At 33.2% G+C, this 22191-nt stretch overlaps 1 protein-coding gene across 1 annotated transcript; it reads left to right on the forward strand.

Annotated features, from left to right (window-relative positions):
• Nucleotides 1-270: 270 nt before the first annotated feature.
• LOC145335107 (apicoplast pyruvate carrier 1-like) lies at nt 271-21074 on the forward strand. The gene is made up of 23 exons (XM_080180826.1): nt 271-333; nt 1176-1225; nt 1989-2088; nt 5313-5401; nt 5927-5995; nt 6752-6833; nt 8441-8532; nt 8846-8901; nt 9745-9821; nt 10256-10307; nt 11084-11197; nt 11609-11647; nt 12320-12383; nt 13841-13895; nt 14028-14141; nt 14733-14837; nt 15198-15226; nt 15674-15736; nt 16520-16627; nt 18604-18650; nt 18944-18997; nt 19400-19516; nt 20307-21074. The coding sequence occupies exons 1-23, from the start codon at nt 297-299 to the stop codon at nt 20320-20322; spliced, it is 1629 nt and encodes a 542-aa protein (XP_080036952.1). The 5' UTR covers nt 271-296; the 3' UTR covers nt 20323-21074.
• Nucleotides 21075-22191: the final 1117 nt, after the last annotated feature.

The raw sequence follows: 22191 nt of genomic DNA on the forward strand, positions 1-22191 counted from the left end.
TCAGTTATATAATTCTAGCGGCTACGCCCCTAGATGCCGTCAGAGGCGCTAGAGGGAAGGAGTTAGGGCGGGGGGTCTACCCTCCCCTTCCATTTTAACTAGTGTTAATCTTATGAATGTAAATTTTCATATTCGTAGAAAACTGGATGAAATACGAAGCTATACATAATTTTTAAGTATGTCTGAGAACCGGTTCTAATCCACCGAATATTAATCGGTTTTGAAGCCATACTGGATATTAAAATATTAAAAGAATACATATCATTTCAGAAAATATAAATGAAAAGAATATCAAAATGAAATTTACTTTTATGGATTGTGAGGGCAAAAATGGTAAGTTTAAAATTTTCTTTTTATGCCTACTTTTTCCAAGGTTGTCCTTGTTTCATTGTTGTGTTTTTAGTAGCGAAGCCTTTCTATATCTAACTTAGATCATGGAAAGAAAACGAAGTAGTGGGTTGCGTCGCATTTCCTCAGTAACTTTTCTCCTATTTCTAGCCTCTGGTAGGGTCTCTAACCCTGTGGGAAAAATTTCCTAATCCTTTGGGGCAATCATTAACATTTACCTAACCTAACTTTACCTAAAATAACCAATCAAAAGATACTGTGAAAATACGACGAACCCCGCTACTTTGTTTTCTTTCCATAATCCGGGATTTTTGTTGGTTTCTAATCAGGATAAATTTGAAAATTTTAGTGAAGATTCTTACAAATGCTCATCCAGAAAATATATTGTTTTTTTCGTCAGTATGTGTGTAATGCTCTGGGAGTCATTAGATTAATATTTAAGGGTTTATAGTTGAAATCTCCTGTACTACACTACCTGATATACACATGGTTGTCCCCTATCCTCAGGGATCTAAAGGGATGAGAGAATGGCCGATATGTTGATGTACAATATACATTATACATCCCTATTGATGATACACAAAAATATTTCTGCTGTAGATTAAAATTAGTGTTTGAAACGTTTAAACACTGAACTTAATCAACCAACCAATCAAAAGTCCCCAAAGTTGTTAAGCCAACGATTAATGAAACGTTATTATAGAACTTTGGGGGTAATACGGGGGGGAAATATAATTTCTCACCCCGTATAGGAAATTGTTACTTATTAATAATTATTACTAACTAACTTACTTTGATACTTTGCCTGATAATTTTTTACTTTTTAGCCCTCAGATTTCGAAGTATCGCTGCCGTTTTTGGAGGATTTTTACTACAGGTAAGCAGTTTTACCACCAATCTATCTTTCTATCTTTCAGTGACCAATTAAACCCTATCCTTACATAAAAGTACCAGGATATTAGTCTGTTTGTCGGTCTCACCAACCATTGGACCAATATGGTTCTCCTTTACAATGAAGCTCCTCATAATTCCACCATTCTAAGAAAAATACCCCCCCCCCCCTAATAAAAAATTTATTTCAATTATATTTTTCTTTTTAATATTAAAATTTAAGTTGGATGGTTACTTAGACTTTTTGAAATAAATTGAAAAAGGTTTTCGTTTGATTGTTTAGTGCTTTAGATAAGATTATGATTAAGGTTATATTACTGGCTACCCCCGGTGGTTGGACCCTTCCCTATTTTCAATTGATTTTAAAATAATAAGGGGGGTAATCAGTCCTCAACAGGCACTTAGGGTGAAAGCATCATTTTATCTCTAAAATTGCCCTCACTGACCGACTCTCTAATCTTTCTGATAGCGAACAAAAAAATGCTATATCTCCCGGTAATACGCCGTCATGCGTCAGGTTGGAAGGGTGACGCAAATTTCAGATCCCAGATTTCGCGATTTGAAATCTTAATATTATAACGAATTAGATCATCTTGCAAGCATCGCTTTTATCTTAAAGAGAAAAATAGTAATTCAAATAGCGAAAACTGAGATCTGAAATTTGCGTCGCCCTTCCAATATGACGCATGACCGCTACGACCTAGAGACGTGGCATTACTTGGTACCCTATCAACTTTTCTTTCCTACAGTTCACCATGGGCGCATTCTACTCCTTTGGCAACATGGCGCCCTATATGACGTCATACATGAGGCAATACTCTCCGAGCTCAAGAAATATCACCAGTACAGGTGGGTCAGCTTGCAGTAGCAAAGCTACTCCATAAAGAGGATAGGTCCAAACGTCCATATATATAGGGGACAATGGGTTGTTTATTACACTAATCCCCAAAGTTTTTAAAAAAAATTTTCTTATTCGTTGGCTTAACAACTTTGGGGACTTCTACTGAATTATGATTAGTTGGTTTATTTAGGTGGTTAATTGTAATCTACAGAAGGCGTATTTTGTGTATCATAATTAAGGATGTACATCTAATTATTGGCTACTGTCTTATCCCTTTACACCCCTGGGTGGGTCAGCTTTTAGTAGCGAAGCTACTTCGCAAATAGGGTAGGTCCAAACGTCGCTAAATGATAATGTTACATGATGGATTGAACTGTCACTTGCTTCGCTATACATGGATGATGTTATCTTTGTTAGTTTCTATTCTATAATTCACTTTGTCTATCCATCCATAAAGGTATGAGTAAGTGATTATGATTTACTCAGCTGCTATTTTAGATAGACAGCATAATTCTTGGCTTCCCTATGTCAATGAGCATCCAGTGTATGATATAACTAGTCGGTCATACTTGTCATACATTGTATATTTATTTTTTTATAAGGGTTTCGTAATGAAATAACACGTATTGTCTCTTTTTCTTTTTTTTACCAACTGAACATCTGCTTGTAACTACTATTTTTTTTGTGCTCCGATACATGGATGTTGCCATCATTGTTCAATATATTTTAGATTTTTTGGATCATGGAAAGAAAACGAGGTAGCATGTGTCGTCGTATTTTAACAGTAGATTTTGATTGATAGGTTATTTTAGGTTAGGTTAGGTAAATGTTAATGATTGACCCGCAGGGGCTAGAAATGGGAGAAAAGCTACTGTGACGACGAAACCCGCTATTTCGTTTTCTTTCAATTGTCCGATTTTTCTTTTTAAACAAGGATGACAAGATCCATACGTACCGAGGCCAAATAACAATAATGAATAGAAAAGCAGACAAATTGAGTTATAGAACAGATGTTTAATGGTCATAAAAAATAAATAGAAAGAGAAAAAATATATGATTATACATATTATCACGAAACCTCAGAGCAAAAAAGTTTGTATTTCTTTTGAAGCAGGACCGACAGACTGACGAAGTAGGTAAAAATGTGAAGATTATATCTTTATCAAATGGCAGCCAAGAAAATCACATTTTTCCATAGCTTTCTGAACGGACGGGCAGACAGACAAAGTGTATTATAGAGTAGGTTTGCACCTATAAAAATGCATAGTAACTGTCTTCAATCTTTAATACAAACTAGCTTGATGTCTGTCCGTCTGTCCGTCCGTCCTAAAGATCTCGGTAACCACTCAACCGATTGGATTCTACTCTTCAGTTTTTAGGCTTTTTTCTTGGGTGGTGGGACACCCGCAAATATTTTTAAAAAAAATTTACGAATTATATTCTTTTTCGCGAAGATTTGCGATTAATTCGCATTTTTTCCGCTGGGTAGATAATAGATGATGTAATTATACCTCTTGGGGCAAAGCCCCTAGAGGCTATGGGCGAAGCTGCTAGAAAAACATAAAATAAAACTAGTTTTTAAATTGATTATGCTTAAAAATTTTGGTAAAATACCAATAAAATGAAAAAGTTGTTTGGTCAAGTTTGGAATTTTTAATAGTGAAGCTACTCTATAATTCGAAATGCCCGTCTGTCCGGTTGAAACGTTTTGGGGGTAATGTTTTTTCAGCTCCTATACAGTTTTTTTCGATAGGAGAGGAGAAATGTTTTTAAAAAATAGATTTTTAAACAAATCTTTTAGATCTGTTTTGATATTTTACATCATAATGCAAAGAAGAAGAAAAGTCTCGCCGATTTTCTCAAAAAAAACAGCAAAAACAATAGCTACTGCCTTTTGGAAACCCCTTTCAAACCTAAAATGTTCATAAAAGACACGTTCAGAAAATTTGCTAATATCATTTGAACAAAACCGCAATTTTTTAATGCTTTCTCGACATTTACTAGCGGCTTCGCCCCTAGCATCTAGAAGCTTTGCCCCAAGAGGTTTAATCAAACCAATTTTTCGTATTTTAGATTTAAAAGAAAAATAAAAAAAATTATCCAACCCCCTAAGAAAATGGTTTTAAACCTTCCCGTGACCTATGAGAAGCTACCCTGTAAAGGAAAACCCGATCGGTTCAGCGGCTAGCGAGATCCTTCGCTACAAACAGACAGACAAACAAACAGACATCGTTCTACTTTGTATTATTGATATCATCCCAAGAAACTCTTAAACGGTGGTCTTCAAAAAGTATTGTGTTACAGGGTTGCGTGATTGCCTTTAAATATTCAATAGGTTTCGTGATTATCTTTTGAAAATATGCTTTTTACAAAACGAAAATCTTATCTGTTAAAAAAACAGAGAAGAAATTTTTATTTTATTTTAAAAAGACATAATTTTTCATGAAAGCTTAGCTTATTTTTGTTTAATGGATATAGAATATTATGATAGGGGAGTAAATTGTCGTAAATTTAGGTTGCTAAAATGAACATCACTTATTGGTCAGTTCGTTCATTTAGTAGAAGTAGGGGGAATGGAGTTTAGATGGTGATTGGGGGATGGGTCAATATTTTATCCAACTACGAGTTTTTCTTTTTTAGAGTTCATGCTAATCTAGTGCAATATCCAAGTGCTAATAAATCAATTTTTAAAAGCGAAGCTTTTTTTATAATTAGGGTCGGCCCGTCCGTCCGTCCGTACGTCTGAGACGGATAGCTTTTTTCGTTAATTTAGGTATGTTACAATTGTCCTATCGATTTTAAACTTTGCATGGTGATTCCTGTTGTAGTTAGGTAAGATTTAGAAAGTGTATCAACTCTATCAGCATTACCAGAATGTCCGTACGTCCATTTTTAACATGTTGATTTTTCCATTTTTTTAATAACAAATTTTTATGTGATCTAATTATCTAATTGATTTGATTTTTGGTATATTGATTCTTGGGACAACAAATATCAATATTATAAGCGAAGCAACTCTATAATCAATTCCTAAAAATGTAAGTATGTCCATAAACATTATCCTGTATCAAGCAGTTTTTCACAACTTTACTTACAATTTTGCTTCCACCCTTAAATATTTATAATTTATATTCTGATAATTCAGTTCTGACACTATACAAGTGTTAATGTTCGTTTGTCCTACCGTTTCAGTGCATCGCTTTTATGGATGTTGTCATCCTTGTTTGTTTAGATTTTGTTGTTGTCCAAAGTGCATGGGGTATGACCCAGGGGGTGGTTATGCCCCTCTCTGGATTTCTTATTAATGCTATTGGAGAAAAGGTAAGTGGAGCTTTCATACAATGGATATATCATTACCTGGATCTTACACCAGAATTTTATGTTTTCTAATGAGGTGAAATACGCAGCGGGCTAAAAAATTAATTCCCCATTAGGGAAGGGGTTAGATAGCTGTATGTCCCCTCCCCGAGGACCATGTGCCGACTTTCAATTGGGTCTTTGAAAATCGACCAATACCGTCGGCATTATTAACATAGCCAAGTTGCTACAAAAGGGCAGGAAGCAGTTTGCTAGCAGACGGAAAAGGTCTTTAATAGAGGGATCCAGGTAGTTGTCTGGTTATACATCTATATTCATATATGTTTGTTTCAGCGTAGGATGGTGTTGGGCTCTATAATATTTAGTTCTGGTTGTGCCCTAACATATTTTTGTTTCAGCGAAGTATGGTGTTGGGATCTAAAATATTTAGTTCTGGTTGTGCCCCAACGTATTTTTGTTTCAGCGAAGTATGGTGCTGGGCTCCATAATATTTAGTTCTAGTTGTGCCCTAACATATTTTTGTTTCAGCGTAGTATGGTGTTGGGCTCTATAATATTTAGTTCTGGTTGTGCTCTAACATATTTTACCATCAACAAGGTCAGTTTTTAAAAGCAAAGCTTTTCTATTATTAGGGTAGGTCCGTCAGTCCGGAACGAATGGCTTTTTTTGTTAATTTAGGCATGTTAGAATTGACCAATGGAGTTTCAACTTTACATGGTGATTCCTGTAGTAGTTAGGTACGATTTAGAAAGTGTAGCATCTCTATAATCGTTACTAGAATATCCTACGTCATGTTAATCATGTCCTAGAAATGTAAGTATGTCCTGAAACAATATCCTGTACATAAGTATTTTTTCAACAAATTTGCTTACAATTTTGTTAAGACTGTTATACATTCATATTCTGACTATTCAGTTCTGACACTCTACAAGTGTTAATGTTCGTTTATCCTACCATTTCAGAGCTTTGCTTAAAATGTTTAATTATTGTCTGCCCTTTAGTACTAGTTTTTAACACTTCTGTTTTTAATAATTAGGTATTTCTTACTTGATATGACAGTTATCAACAATCTATAATACAAAGTAGCTTGATTTCTGTCTGTCCGTCCGTCTGTCTGTTCCTCGGTAACCACGGAACCGATTAGATTCTACACTTTAGGAAATATATCTACTGGTCCTGTGGTGGTTTTAAGCTATTTTCTTGGGGGGTAGGACACCCACCACCCTAAAAAAACAATAATTTAATGTTAAAGAGGATCATAACGGTCCAGCGAAAGCTAGATCTTAAACAACAGACAGACACACAGAGACATTCTGATGATACAAATAATAAACTTGTCTGAAAATTTTAAAGGAACTTTGGATGGTGGCAGCTACTTATGGTTTTGTATCAGCATTTGGCCAAAATATTGCTCTAATTCCTACACTAACAACAGGTACCCAAAATATTGCTCTAATTCCTACACTAACAACAGGTACTCAAAATATTGCTCTAATTCCTACACTAACAACAGGGACCCAAAATATTGCTCTAATTCCTACACTAACAACAGGTACTCAAAATATTGCTCTAATTCCTACACTAACAACAGGTACCCAAAATATTGCTCTAATTCCTACACTAACAACAGGTACTCAAAATATTGCTCTAATTCCTACACTAACAACAGGTACTCAAAATATTGCTCTAATTCCTACACTAACAACAGGTACCCAAAGTATTGCTCTAATTCCTACACTAACAACAGGTACCTAAAATATTGCTCTAATTCCTACACTAACAACAGGTACCTAAAATATTGCTCTAATTCCTACACTAACAACAGGTACCTAAAATATTGCTCTAATTCCTACACTAACAACAGGTAACCAAAATATTACTATAATTACTACACTAACAACAGGTACCCAAAATATTGCTCTAATTCCTACACTAACAACAGGTACCTAAAATATTGCTCTAATTCCTACACTAACAACAGGTACCTAAAATATTGCTCTAATTCCTACACTAACAACAGGTACCTAAAATATTGCTCTAATTCCTACACTAACAAAAGGTACAAAAATATATTGCTCTAATTCCTACACTAACAACAGGTACCCAAAATATTGCTCTAATTCCTACACTAACAACAGGTACCTAAAATATTGCTCTAATTCCTACACTAACAACAGGTACCTAAAATATTGCTCTAATTCCTACACTAACAACAGGTACCCAAAATATTACTATAATTCCTACATTAACAACAGGTACTCAAAATATTGCTCTAATTACTACACTAACAACAGGTACCCAAAATATTACTATAATTCCTACACTAACAACAGGTACTCAAAATATTGCTCTAATTACTACACTAACAACAGGTACCCAAAATATTGCTCTAATTCCTACACTAACAACAGGTACCCAAAATATTGCCCTAATTCCTACACTAACAACAGGTACCCAAAATATTGCTCTAATTCCTACACTAACAACAGGTACCCAAAATATTGCCCTAATTTCTACACTAACAACAGGTACCCAAAATATTGCTCTAATTCCTACACTAACAACAGGTACCCAAAATATTGCCCTACGCCAACCAAAAGTACTAAAAAGCTGCTTCGAAGCACTCTTATCTCCATTGATGTTAAATGCCTAAATATGCTATATAATGATGGAAATGTTGTCAAGAAATTTCAGCTGTCCATCTTAAATAGGAGCACAGAAAATCCCCCGAAAAACGTTGTAGACTTACTGACAAAATTGGTATTAGCGGAGCAAATCAGAAATCTAAAGGGATAAGACAATGGCAGATTAATTTATGTCCCCAATGATGATACACAAAACTATCCCTTTTTGTAAATTACAATTAGTTGTTAAATGTTTGAACACTCAACCTAATGAATCAACCAATCAAAGTCCCAAAAGTTGTTAAGTAAATTACTTAAACACATTGTTAAAAAAAACTTTGGGGACTAGTGCAATAATCAGCCCAATGTCCCTTCCCTCCCTGGGGGTAACTTACTAACTATATTTCTTAATATTTAGGCATGAAGTGGTTCCCCAACAGCAAGGGCACAGTCATGGGTTTTGTCGTGGGCGGTTTCGGTGGTGGAGCTTTTGTGTTCAATCAAATTCAGGTACTAAGCAGAGATGTAGGGATGTCTAGATAATTAGGTATACAATAAAATACAAAGAAAAATAAAACAACGGAATAATTTTATAATGCTTTTAGTCAAATTGAAATGAAATTCCGATGCAATATGGCAATTATATGTAAGATTAGACAGTTCATTAGATATACAGAGAGAAAAAAAGACAGTGGAGGGGGATGGGGTTATCGTTATATTAGCCCGCTGGAAGTATTATTTTATTAGAGTAGGCAAAAATCTAAGTAATTCTGCATATATTCAGACAAACTAACAAAAAAGTTAAAGTCTCATTTTATTTCAGACACAAATTCTGAATCCGAATAATATAGATGTTTCAAGAGAAGGGGAGGATAAAGGGTAAGTTCAGAGATCTTAAAGGATAAGACTATGGACGATAAATTGATATGCATACCTAATGATAATAAACAAAATCACCCCTTCTGTAGATTGGTTGACAAGTCTCATCACAACTAATCAAAATTCAAGTAACCAAAGATATTAGCTAATGAATAAGATTGGTTACCGGTGTAATTTACAGTCCAAGGTCCCCTCCCTTCCTGGGTAAGTTACTTACTTGACCTAGATTACAGGGAGGAAGGGAACATTGGACTGAAAATTATACTGTCACCAAAAGTTTTAAAACTACATTGTCTTATTTTTGGCCCCAAAAAAACTTTGGGTAATTTACTTGAATTTTGATTGATTGGAGTCAGACTAGTCAAAACTTTTCAATCAATGATTTTAATTTAAACAGGAGTAATTTTGTTATTCATCATGGTGAAATATATCAATTTAGGTCAGTTGAATTTGAGTTGCCAATTGTGTGCACAGTTTCCTCGGTGTTTCCTCATATATCCTATCTCAATATTTACTACTAGCTAATAAACTTCAAACTTCCAACAATTAACAATCAAAATTTAAATGTATAAAAGATTTATACATTATACATTGAAGATTTAAATTTTTCAAGTTTGAAGCTTTTTTTAGCTAGTAGTAAATATTGAGATAGGATGAGGAAACCGTGTACACAATCGGCAACTCACAAATTCAACTGACCTCAATTTACCATCCTTTGTCTTATCCCTTAAGATTCCAAATTCAAACTTCAATTTCATTAAAATTTGTAAATTTTTCATTTTTTAACTTTCTTATTTTTTTTTTCATTGCATATTATATTTTTTTGTTTTTTTTTTCCTACAGGTTTTTTACAGATCCCGAGTTGTTAGAAAGAGTTCCTGATTTACTTCTTAAACTTGCGGCTATCTATTTTGCTCTAGGTATAAATTTATTTTCCAGTATGGCTTCGAAACCGATTAATATCCACAAGATTAGAATCGGTTCTGAGCCATACTGAAAAATTATGCATAGCATCACATTACAGACAATTTTTCACGAAAATTAAAATAAAAATCATAAAATTATTACCAGTTTTATTTTTATAATTTTTCATTTGAATATCTGCGGAAAGCTGTCAATAATACGATGCAATAAATAACTATTTTTAATTTTTAAGCCCATGCCTTCGGCATCTCGGGGCCAAAAAACTGGTTTTAATCTTATAATTGTATATTTTTATATCCGCGGAAAGCTGTTTATAATATATACGATGAGATAAATAACTATTCTATGGCAACGCAAAAGTCTGGAAGCTAATCTATTTTTCTTTTGAAAATGACAAAGTTTTAATGAACAGTAATCTTGTTTGCTCAAGGTATGACTGCTTGTCTGCTGATTACACAGCCCCCTGAAGGATGGCTAGCCAGGTAAACAGTTTGGAAGATAAATAGACAAAAATGGTTGATTGCCAACAAGGCCATTTGATAATAAGTTAGTTTACCAGCCATTTTATATTAGTAGAAAGTAGGGTTGGGCCGGATATCCGGTGTGGCCGGATATCCGGCCATTTTCAATATCCGGCCGGATACCAGATATTGAAACTATCCGGCCGGATATCTGGCTCTATAATTTTTGATACTTTACACCAAAAATCTCTGCTTTTTAAAATCTTAAATGGCTATATAATTTTCTTATTATTGAAGCTAGAAGAACATTTTTTCTGAATAAGTTTAACTTTATGTAAATTTATATAAGATTTCTGAAGAAATTTTTTTCTTACTACTTTAATATCTGGTAATTTGGCCGGTTATCCGGCGTTTGAAATCAGCCGGATATCCGGTATCCGGTATCCGGCCAAAAAAGTATCCGGCCCAACCCTAGTAGAAAGATGGGCTACGTTACCAGTTTAGCGTATCTTGAAAGTTGAAAGTTGCTGGAAATATAAATTCAGAAGAAAAAAAATCCTTAAAGGGAATAAATATGTAGAAAAATAGATAGTTTTCATATTTAGCTGAAAAGTTGCAAAGAAAATAGGTTTTAAAAATTAGAAGACGAAAAAATAAGTATATTAAAACATAGGTACTTCTAAATATTTTATGATTAGTGGAACATAGAAGGTTGGAGAGGCAGTAACTAAGAAAAGGGCAGGCAAAGAATAAGTATCTAGAAAATAGACATGTACCTTGTAATGTTTCCTATCTAGTGCTGCACAGAAAAAGAACGAAGAGAAGGAAGGGGAGGTAGTTAGAGAGAAGAAAGAAGAGGCCCAACCAGTTACCAGTGTCAACGACTATGTTACCCCTTGTGAAGCTTTAATGTTAGTTCAGTTTTAAAAAGCGAAGCTTTTCTATAATTATTGTCGGTCCAACGTTTGTAATTTAGACACTTTACAATTGTTCTATCGATTTAAAAATTGGCATAATGATTCCAGTAGTAGTGAGGTACCATTTAGAAAGCAACTCTATAACTGATACTAGAATGTCCGTACGTCCAATTTAAAATTGTTATCATGACGATTCCTGTATCAGTTACATACTATTTAGCAAGCGTAGCAACTCTATAATCTGAAAAATATCTCGCTAGTTGTCGCTAAAGGTGGTTCGAAGGAAGATTAAGTTTTTTTAAAATTCGTCAGCGTGCAAAAAGGGGGGGGGGTTAAAAATCCTACGCACGCCAGTGATTAATTTTATGAAAATTTATTTAACAATATTTTTTTTTAAATTTTCAGGAGAAAAGAATTTTATCTTCTTTGGCTGACAAGACTTTCAGGAAAATATAATCTTAAAAAATATTATCCATGCTTTTCCATTGTGGCTTTGAAACCTATTTTTATTCGCTGGATTAGAACAGGTTTTCAGTTATACTAAAAATCAATATAGCAGACAATTTTCCACAAATATTAAAAATTAAATTTATACCAGTTTTGTTAGAACGGGTCTTCGTGTTCTCGGGGGTAACAAAACTGGTTTCAATCATAAAATCTTTCATTTTAATATCGGAGGATAGTTGTCTATAATACGATGCGATAAATAACTAATCTTTAAAAATTACGTGATTTTTTTTATAAATTCCTAAATATATTTTATCTTGACCGATGAATATGACAATGCTTTTTAGGGAGTAAATGTAAGTCTGAATAAAATATTGAGAGTGAAACATGATTTTCTCGGCTCCCATTCAATATAGAGACAGCAATTTTTTAAAAAGATTATCCATACCAATGAGCAGTTAGTATTTAATTTACTTGGTCCGTCCGTAAGTCAGTAATACTACAAAAGGCAAAAGCATACATTTATATGTGAAGTTTTTGTGACTTTCGTTGTATCTCTCTTTTTTTCCCTAAGACAACAGAATATTTACTTAATAAATCACTTTTGTTAAGCCAAGTTTTCTTATTATTGATGTTGTCATCCTTGTTAAAAATTATATTTGAATGCTTAGTTGTTCTGATAACCCAAGTTATCGCTGCCTACTACAAAACATTTGGACAAACTTTTATCAAGGTACATATACATATACATACATACATCTTTTGTAGAAAATATCAGAGAGAGAGAGGGGACAATGGGCTGTTTGTTACACTAGTCCCCAAACTTATTCGTTGGCTTAACAACTTTGGGAATCTTGTGAATTTTGATGGATTCATTCATTAAGTGGAGTTTTCATATGTTTCACCCACAAATTTTAATCTTCAGAAGGGGTAATTTTGTGTATTATTATCGGGATGTACGGACATACATCAATTTATCAGCCATTGTCTAATCGGTACTACGTTAAACACTAGATACGTCAAACAGTAGATGCGACAAACGCTAGACAGACAAACAGTAGATACGTCAAACGCTAGACAGACAAACAATAGATGCGTCAAACACTAGACTACGACAAACAGTAGAATTTTCAAATTCGCGACAAACAGTAGAATTTTTAAAGTACGACAAACACTAGAAGCGACATACGCTAGAATTTAAACTCAAAAAAAATATTCATAAGTTTTTTTTGTTAATTAATACTAAATTTATACCTATTACTATAATTGAAGGGATCTAAAGGGATAAGATAATGGCCGAAAAATCTATGTACATCCCCTATAGCGTAAAAATAGTGGTTGAAACGTTTGAACACTTTGAGCTTATTGAACCAATCAATCAAAATTCATTAAAGTACCAAAAGTTGGTTAGGCAACGAATAAGAAAACTTTCTTCTAAAACTTTCGACCCACTCCCCCCAACCCCATTTTTTAGTAGCGAAGCTACTCTATAATTCGAAATGTCCGTCCGTCTGTCCTAGACAAAGTGGGGGAAACGTGATTTTCTCGGCTGCTATTAAAGATAGACAGCTGAAATTTTTAGTGAAGATTCCCATGACACATGCGCATCTAATCTATACATTGTTTTGTCCATCTGTATATTAATTGGGGTGCTAGATCGATTCCTAGATTTTTTTTGTTTTTATAATTTTCTCGACTCCTTTTCAAGACAGACAACTGAAATTTTCAGGGATTAATTAAATTTGGATCCTACATATTTCATTAAGATTTGTATATTGATTGGGGTGCTAGATCGATTCCTAGTTTTTCAAGTTCTTTACTCACTAAGAAAATCTACTCTTTCAGTTTTGTGTTTTGATTGTTTAAGATATATATTCTTTCATAATTATATTACTTACTTAAAAAATTTCAGTATACTATTTTACAGTAAAGAAATAATAAATGAAATTAGATGTATTTTTTAAAAGTTATTTTTGTAAAAAATCTTCCAGCATTAAATTAAAAATCCTTAAAAAAATATCATTATCTCTATCATGGTTTTCAAAAATATATTTTTGAAAAAGACAAACTTATTTTCCTTGTATTTTGTATTAATTAAATATGATTATTATCAAGAATTTTATTTTATGTAAATTAACTTACTACTAGGAAATGAATAATATTTAACATTTTGAAAATTAATGTTTTTAGGACGACCAGTTTCTGGCAATCGTTGGAGCCGTGACTTCCATATTTAATTGTACAGGTAAAAATTAAATCTTACAATGCAATGTATGTAAGGCTCAGCAGCCATTAGCACATTTAGTTTCAAAGTAATACTGGAAAGTCTTTTTACCAAACTATCTTTTCCTCGCTAAATTGTTATTAATTTGTTTAGGAAGATTGTTTTACGGCTTTATAATGGACAGGACAGCCTACAAAGTTGCCATGAGTATAGAAGCTACGCTCCTAGTTCTACTAATGTCAACATTCTATCTCACTTCTATGATAGGTAGGTTGATCTCAGCTTTTGCCAACAATGAAATAAATTCGAAAAAATTCACGAAACTTATCCTTGATTTTTAGCTGTTGTTTGGCGGCAACACTTAGTAGAATTATTGAGCTTTTCATCTTCCCCCCAAATGTTATTTTAGATTTATTTCGCTTGATGTCTATACCTTATTACTGCGTTGGTCTGTTTGTCTGTAATTCATTCAAATCTTTCACACTCACAGACTGTAGGGCGCTATCACACAAAGTATCCTTTAATAACTGATAACACCCCCCCTTATTTTTAAAAAAAATAATATTAAATTTTGTTTGTATATTACTTTAGGTCAGTTTAGGCTCCGTAGCGATAGGGCCAACCGCAGTGGTTAAAAAACTACCATGAAACAGTTCATTTTAAACAAGTTTACCTTTATTTGGGGAAGGAAGATTATTAATTTATTAAGGAGATTAAGCATCTCTATAGTCAAGTCTAAATAAAGTACCTCGATAGTTTTTTATTACCTTTTTGTAATATACATTGTATACATTGTTAATGTTCGTTTTTTTCTGATTTGGCTTTTATTAATATTGTAATCCTTGTTTTTTTTTATAGGAGTTGATCCGCGATGCTTTGACGATACTCTGATTCAATTAGTGGACAACACTACTATAGCTGGCAATAATTATACTCTGCTATCTGATGCTTCGGTTATTGTAGGTATTATAGATAGACAAACAGACAGGCAGAAAGACAGACAGACAGACAGACAAACAAACATACAGAAAGACAGATAGACAAACAGACAGACAGACTGACAGACAGACAAACATATAGACAGAAAGACAGACAGATAGACAGACAGACAAACATATAGACAAACAGACAAACAAACATACAGAAAGACAGATAGACAAACAGACAGACAGACTGACTGACAGACAGATAGACAGACAGACAAATATGAACTGTCTTGTTACTTTTTATTTGAGGATATTATGTTTTATCATATAATTAACAAAATATACATCAAAACATTAGGACATTTATTATTTTTTTTATATTTTTATTTTATTTTAGATCCTTGTGCTACTTCTTGGAGTACAAAGGTATGATAAAAAATTAAATTATGAAATTTTCCAGTATGACTTCGAAACCGCTTAATATCCGGTGGATTAGAACTGGCATCTCGGGGCTAAAAAACTGTTTTAATCTTATAATTGTACATTTTTATGTCCGCGAAAAGCTGTTTATAATACGATGCGATTAATAACTATTATGACTTTTAAACTCAAAGTACCTTGTTGAGCACTGACGTCCCTCCCCCTAATTTTAAATCAATTGAAAATAAGGCTCCTCCGTAGGAGAAAAATTAATAGAGAAAAAAGACTTCCTTCTTATTATAATTTGTTTTTAAAATAAGAGGGTAGGCTCAACAATGAAATTTGATTAAAATTATTTTGTTTAAACTAATGTAATGTAACATTTTTTTTTGTTTATAAGTTAGAGGCAAAATAGTTTTCTTACAGTTTTCACAACCCTGTCTTTTGTTTTAGATTGCTTTTGCTGTTTGGGTGTGGGCCATCTTCTTTACCTTCCCAGGCACTTATTCAACACAGGTAAAACACAGGGAGGGAGGGGACATTAGGCTGAAACTAGTCCCCTAAGTTTTATAATAACGTTTTCTTATTCGTTAACAATTTTGGGGACTTCTACCGAATTTTAATTGGTTGGTTGATTTAGTTGGGTGTAAAAACGTTTCAACCACTAATAGTAATCTGCAGAGAGGATAGTTTTGTGTATCATCATTAAGGAGTAAATAAATTTATCGGTTATTGTCTTATTCCTTTAAATACCTGAGTAAAAAAACACCCAGTGGACAACCAGCCCTTTGATTGCATCACCTTTGTATGGAAGTAATATCTGTGTATAATGTATTCATGAGTTACGACCATATTTATGTTTACTTTACACTGGTACCCAAAGTTTTATGACTGCATTATCCTAATCGTTGGCTAAAAACTTTTGATTAATTTTGATTGGTTTGTTTCATACTAGCAGTGTTTAAACTTTAAACAACCGATAATTTTAGACAGTTTTTTCGATATTGGGTATGCATATCAATTATCATGGATTGTCTTATCCATTTTATTATTTTTGTGTGTTTATGTTTAAACAAAAGCAGATTTTAGGCAGGGAGGGAGGAGACATTGGGCTTTTTATTACACTAGTCCCCAAAGTTTTATAATAACATTTTCTTATTCGTTGGCCTAACAACAGTGTGGAATTTTATTGAATTTTGATTGGTTCTTTAAGTTGAGTGTCCAAACGTTTTTACCACGAATTGTTATTTATAGAAGGTATGATTTTGTGGATCACCATTAAACTAATTTATATTTCAGCCAGCCGTTACTACACAAACTTTTGGTCACAAATATGGAGGATTTATTTATGCTTTCTTGTTCTCAAGTGATATAGTTAATAATCTTATGGTTGCTACCCTTTCTAAGGTATCTATCTAATTATCTATTTATCTATCTGACTAATTATATACCTATCTATCTACCTATGTATCTCACTTTCTATCTATCTATTTATCCGTTCTTGTTCTCAAGAGATATTGTCAATAATCTTATGGTTGCTACCCTTTCTAAGGTATCTATCTAATTATCTATTTATCTATCTGACTAATTATATACCTATCTATCTACCTATGTATCTCACTTTCTATCTATCTATTTATCCGTTCTTGTTCTCAAGTGATATAGTTAATAATCTTATGGTTGCTACACTTTCTAAGGTATTTATCTAATTATCTATTTATCTATCTATCTATCTTATTATCTATCTATCTAATTATCTACCTATCTATCTACCTATGTTTATCACTTTCTATCTATCTATTTATCCGTTCTTGTTCTCAAGAGATATTGTCAATAATCTTTTGGTTGCTACACTATCTAAGGTATCTATCTAACTATCGATCTATCTAAATCTATCTTATAATCTATCTATCTAATTATCGATCTATTTATCTAATTGTCTGTCTGTCGATCTGTCTACATATATCTTTGCCTGTCTTATTGTCCACCTTTCTGTCTATCTGTCTAGCTGCCTGTTTATCTATTTATCTACCTGTCTTTCTCAATTTCTATATTTTTATCAATCTGTTCATTTATCGATCTATCTATCTGTGTGTTTGATTGTCTGCCTCTCTTGTTTTCAGTCAATCTTTATGTTTTTAAAAGCGAAGCTTTTCTATAATTAGGGTCGGTCCGTCCGTCCGTACGTCCGTGCGAGATAGATAGCTTTTTTTCGTTAATTTAGGCATGTTAGAATTGTCCTATCGATTTCAAACTTTGCATGATGATTTTTGTAGTTGTTAGGTACGATTTAGAAAGCGTAGCAACGCTATAATCATTACCAGAATGTCCGTACGTCCATTTTAAACATGTTGATTTTTCTACTTTTTTAACAACAAATCTTTTTGTGATCTAATTATCCGTTTGATCTGATTTTTGGTATATTAATTCCTGGGACAACAAAGAACAATAGTAGAAGCGAAGCAACTCTATAATCAAGTCCTAAAAATGTAAGTATGTCCATAAACATTATCCTCTATCAAGCAGTTTTTCAACAAATTAACTTACAATTTTGCTTCGACTCTTCCGATACTTTTATATTCTGATTATTCAGTTCAGACACTTTACAAGTGTTAATGTCCGTTTGTCCTACCGTTTCAGTGCTTTGCTTTTATGGATGTTGTCATCCTTGGTTTTTTTTTATTTCTGTCTTTCTGTCTGTCTGGTTGTGTGTTTGTCTGTCTGTCTGTCTTTCTATCTATTTGTCTATCTGACTTTCTTTCAATCTATTGATCTTTTTTATGGAATCTACAATTATTATCATCTATATATCTTTATATTACTATAATAGATTGATTATTTACATATCCAGCTACAACTTTTTTTTGATTTATGTAAATAAGGTTTTATATCTTCCAAAAATTTCCCTTAAAAGTGGTTATCGATCACAGAAACCCCTTTCCCTTTTTTTATGAATAAATTGAAAATAGGGGCGGGGCGATAATTTTTCCTTATGCCCATGCATGCAGGAGCCCTACCTTGCATTGACTATACAAACCCCTATCTAACCCAACGGTCTTACACTGTGCCCGATATAACCTAACCTCATCTAGACTAAGATAACATTTGTTTTTCAAAATTTGATGGGGGTATTTGTTTTATAAGGGGAAACCAATAAATATTTAGATCATGTAAAGGAAACGAAGCTGCGGGTTTCGTCATTTATTCACAGTAGCTTTTCTCCTATTTCTAGCCCCTGTGGGGGGCTCTAATCCTAAGGGGCCTATTTTCCAACTCTTAACATTTACCTAACTTAACCTAAATTAATCTTTTAAAAGCTATTGTGAAAATACGGTGAAAACCGCAACTTCGTTTCCTTTACATGACCCAAATCGTTTTTTTAGGCAATCCAGGTTCAATATGGTTGGCTTGGAGTTTTCTTAGCTGTCTCAGGAAAACTGTCAAACATGATAATAGATTTAGAACGTCTAGATTCCAAATTCCATAATTAGACCAATAGGAACTCGTTGTAAGAACAATCTAAACACATTATTGGTTAGACAGTATACACATAAAATATCATAAAGAATAAAGCATTTCAGAAAATCCTCTAATTTTTCGAGTAGTCGATTATTAGCGCAGACCACGTTTTGACAAAGAGTTTTTTGCAGAATAGTTTTTTAAATTGGATGGAATATACTTTAAGTTATATTTAATGTAAGATGTTTGACAAAAAATAAAATTAGGTTTTGGAGTAATAGCTTTGATAATCACACTACTATATCCTTACAAACCAGGGTAACACATTTATTTTCAAAAGCGAATCTTTTCTATATTTAGGGTCTGTACGCCCGTCTGTACGTCTGGAACGGTTAGCTTTTTTCGTTAATTTAGGCATGTTAGAATTGTCCTATGGATTTCAAACTTAGTGAATCATGGTGAATTCTAATGCTTAAAAAGACAAAAACCTTATTATTTCAGTAAAACAAGAATAGTTTTCATTAATTCTACAAAAAAAAATCACGAAACCTTTGGAAGTTAGCTGGGGGGTATATCTTGTTTTTTCATATAACTGAAGAGGGGTGGGTAAGAAGGAGAGGAAAAGGGGAAAGGGGGTTGTGGGGAAATTTGCCTTTATAATTGTTTGTCAGAATATCATTCCCTTGTCCCTGGTTCTAACTATCTATCTGTCTATCTTAGCCCCGGACCGCGACCTGCTGAGGGGAGGTGCATGTTCCCCTTCCTGGAAGTACTGGGACTTGTGGAGATTCCCAGGGACGAAGACGACATTGTTACACGACAAGAATGTGAACAAAAGTAAGTATTTATCTTGTACCCAAAGTTTTATAACCACATTGACTCAAAACTTTGGTATTTTTGATTAGATTTTAGTGTCCAAACTTCTCAACCAATAATTTAAATCTACAGAAGGAGTAGTTTTGTTTATTATCATTATCATTCATTGTTTTATCCCTTATGAGCCCAAGCATTAATAGTCATTTATTGCTTGGTTTTACAGACAGTTTTTCGCGGATAGTAAAATGAAAAATTAGAAAATTAATTCTACATTTTGTTGGCCCACATAGACCAAAGGGCCAACTAGCAGTGCCCAAACTTTGCATATATATTAATTTATATTCTACTAGCGGCTTCGCCCCTAGCTTCTAGGGGCTTTGCCCCAAGAGGTTTAATCAAACCAATTTTTCGTATTTTAGATTTAAAAGAAAAAGAGAGATCCCACTATTTTAATTTTAGTTTTAAGAAGAAGAAAAAAAATCTTTTTTTGGGGGGAGGGGTGTCCCACGCTCCAAGAAAATAGTTAAAAACCTTCCCGGGACCTATGAGAAGCTACCCTGTAAAGGAGAACCAGATCGATTCAGCGGTTAGCGAGATCCTTCGCTACAAACAAACAAACAGACAAACAGACAGACACACAGACATCGTTCTACTTTGTATTATAGATAGAAAAGACAATTTTGTTAATCAACATTGGGGCCGGATGTGTACATCAATTAATCATTCATTGTCATATCCCTGAATTATCAAGCTTTTTAGCTATTTGTAACACAAAAAAAGTCTATTTTAATATTTCTTTTCTTTTTTTTAGAACAACGAAAATGTAACTGAGATATTTGAAAAAATCCACGAATCAATAAAAATGCAATATGTACAAGTAAAACAGGTTCCATGTGAAATTCTGGAGTGTTAAACGTCAGAGTGTTCATACACAGGAGTGTCAAATGTCGGAGTTGTCAAACTCAGGAATGTCTAATTAATTATTTCTATAAAGGATAGGTTAGGTTAAGATATGAATCTGTAAATAAGCTCCCCGCAGCGGTTAGACATTTAAAAAGACTTAAAAGATGGTTTAAAATATGTTAGGTTAGGTTAGGTATCCACTCCGACGTTTGTTTGCTCCCAAGTTTGCCACTCCTGCGTTTGTCCTAGGACCGTAAAAAAATATTTTATCCAAAAAATTGTAAAAATGAGATTTGAACCCCCCGACCTTAATTATGAACCACTCAACCCCTGCAGGCTAACCCCTTTAGGTTTATAATTTTTGTTTGTAGCTTCTAGCAGCTTTAACCCTGCAGTACAACTTGACTTTTTTTAATAAATAAAACCTGAATTAAAAAGGCATTCTCTATTTAAACAATTGCATTGCAAATTATTTTTAATTATGTAAAGATCACAAAAAAACATTCCATTTTTTCTATGTATGTTATTGTAATTTTTATTATGTGATTATCCTATTATAGTGGTTTTTTTTTGACTCAATACCAGCTGAGTATCCAAAAAACCTTTGTTACAAAATCCAAAATCCACGTGAATACTCAGCTGGTATTGAGTCGTTTTTTTGTCTTAAACTTAAGATCTCAATAACTACATAACAGTTTGAGTTCTGTTTTTTTAGGTGAGCTCTTCATAGCCCTTGTGATAGTTTTAGGCCATTCTATTTTCAGATTTAAGTCTTTGTCTTTTCGAATACAGAGCCCCTAGAGCCAGGGGCGTAGCCGCTAGTCTATTATGTAGCAATGATAAAAACTCTACCAGTCATTTTGTTAGTTGGTTCGTTTTTATGGTCTGTTATTACACTTTCCCTGTAATATTACACATATACTTAAATACTAAAAAATCTTTTTTTTACCACATTAGTGCTTGTAATAAAATTGGCTGTTGTGCACTAATAAGTCTTTATTTTATTTTTTTTATTTTTCAATACTCAACTTCTGTGGTGAGCCCTACCCCTGTAGGACCTATAACTGCGTTGCTCTAACCTAGCGGGGCTACATTTTAATCAATATATCCTAACGTAACCTAATCTACTATTGAACTCAATCGTCCTTGTATATTCTAATGTGATTGATATATTTTCATATCAATGTTTAATATGTTTACTACACTATGACTATGGTATGTGACATGTGCGTCCGTCCAGAAGTAACGGAATTTTAGATATTGCCAGGCAGAAATGGGACTTTGGACTGCAGAGTACAAAGGCTCGAAAAGACTTTTTCGATTGTATTTCAGAGTCCAATCTTTTTTTATACAATAATTTTGTTTATCATCATTGGGGATGTATATTGCTTTTTTCGACCATTGTCTGTCTCACACCTTAGAAAATCTGGATATTTAAAACTTCAACAATTAATTAAATCAAATTTATTTTTGGAGACAGCGTAAAGTGGCACCAAAAAAATGACGTCACACAATAAAGTAAACCAATGAGAGGCCAGTTTACACTGTAATTGACCAAAAATAGAATTTATACTGGCCTCCCATTGGTTTTTTTTAACGTATAACGTCATTTTTTTGTGTTAAAGCTTTGAAATATTTTGCTTTCAATGTTGCGCTATTTATAAACAAAATCACCCTTATTATTTAAAAACCCTTTAGATCTGACTGACAAAAGTATTTTTTGCAATTTTTTAAACAAAGATATTTATCCTTAAAATCTTTGGGGATAGATATAAATTTTTTGTCCATTGTCT

The sequence above is a fragment of the Acartia tonsa genome, chromosome 13, assembly GCF_053477335.1.
Source record: "Acartia tonsa isolate MP-2025a chromosome 13, ASM5347733v1, whole genome shotgun sequence".
NCBI classification, from domain to species: domain Eukaryota; kingdom Metazoa; phylum Arthropoda; class Copepoda; order Calanoida; family Acartiidae; genus Acartia; species Acartia tonsa.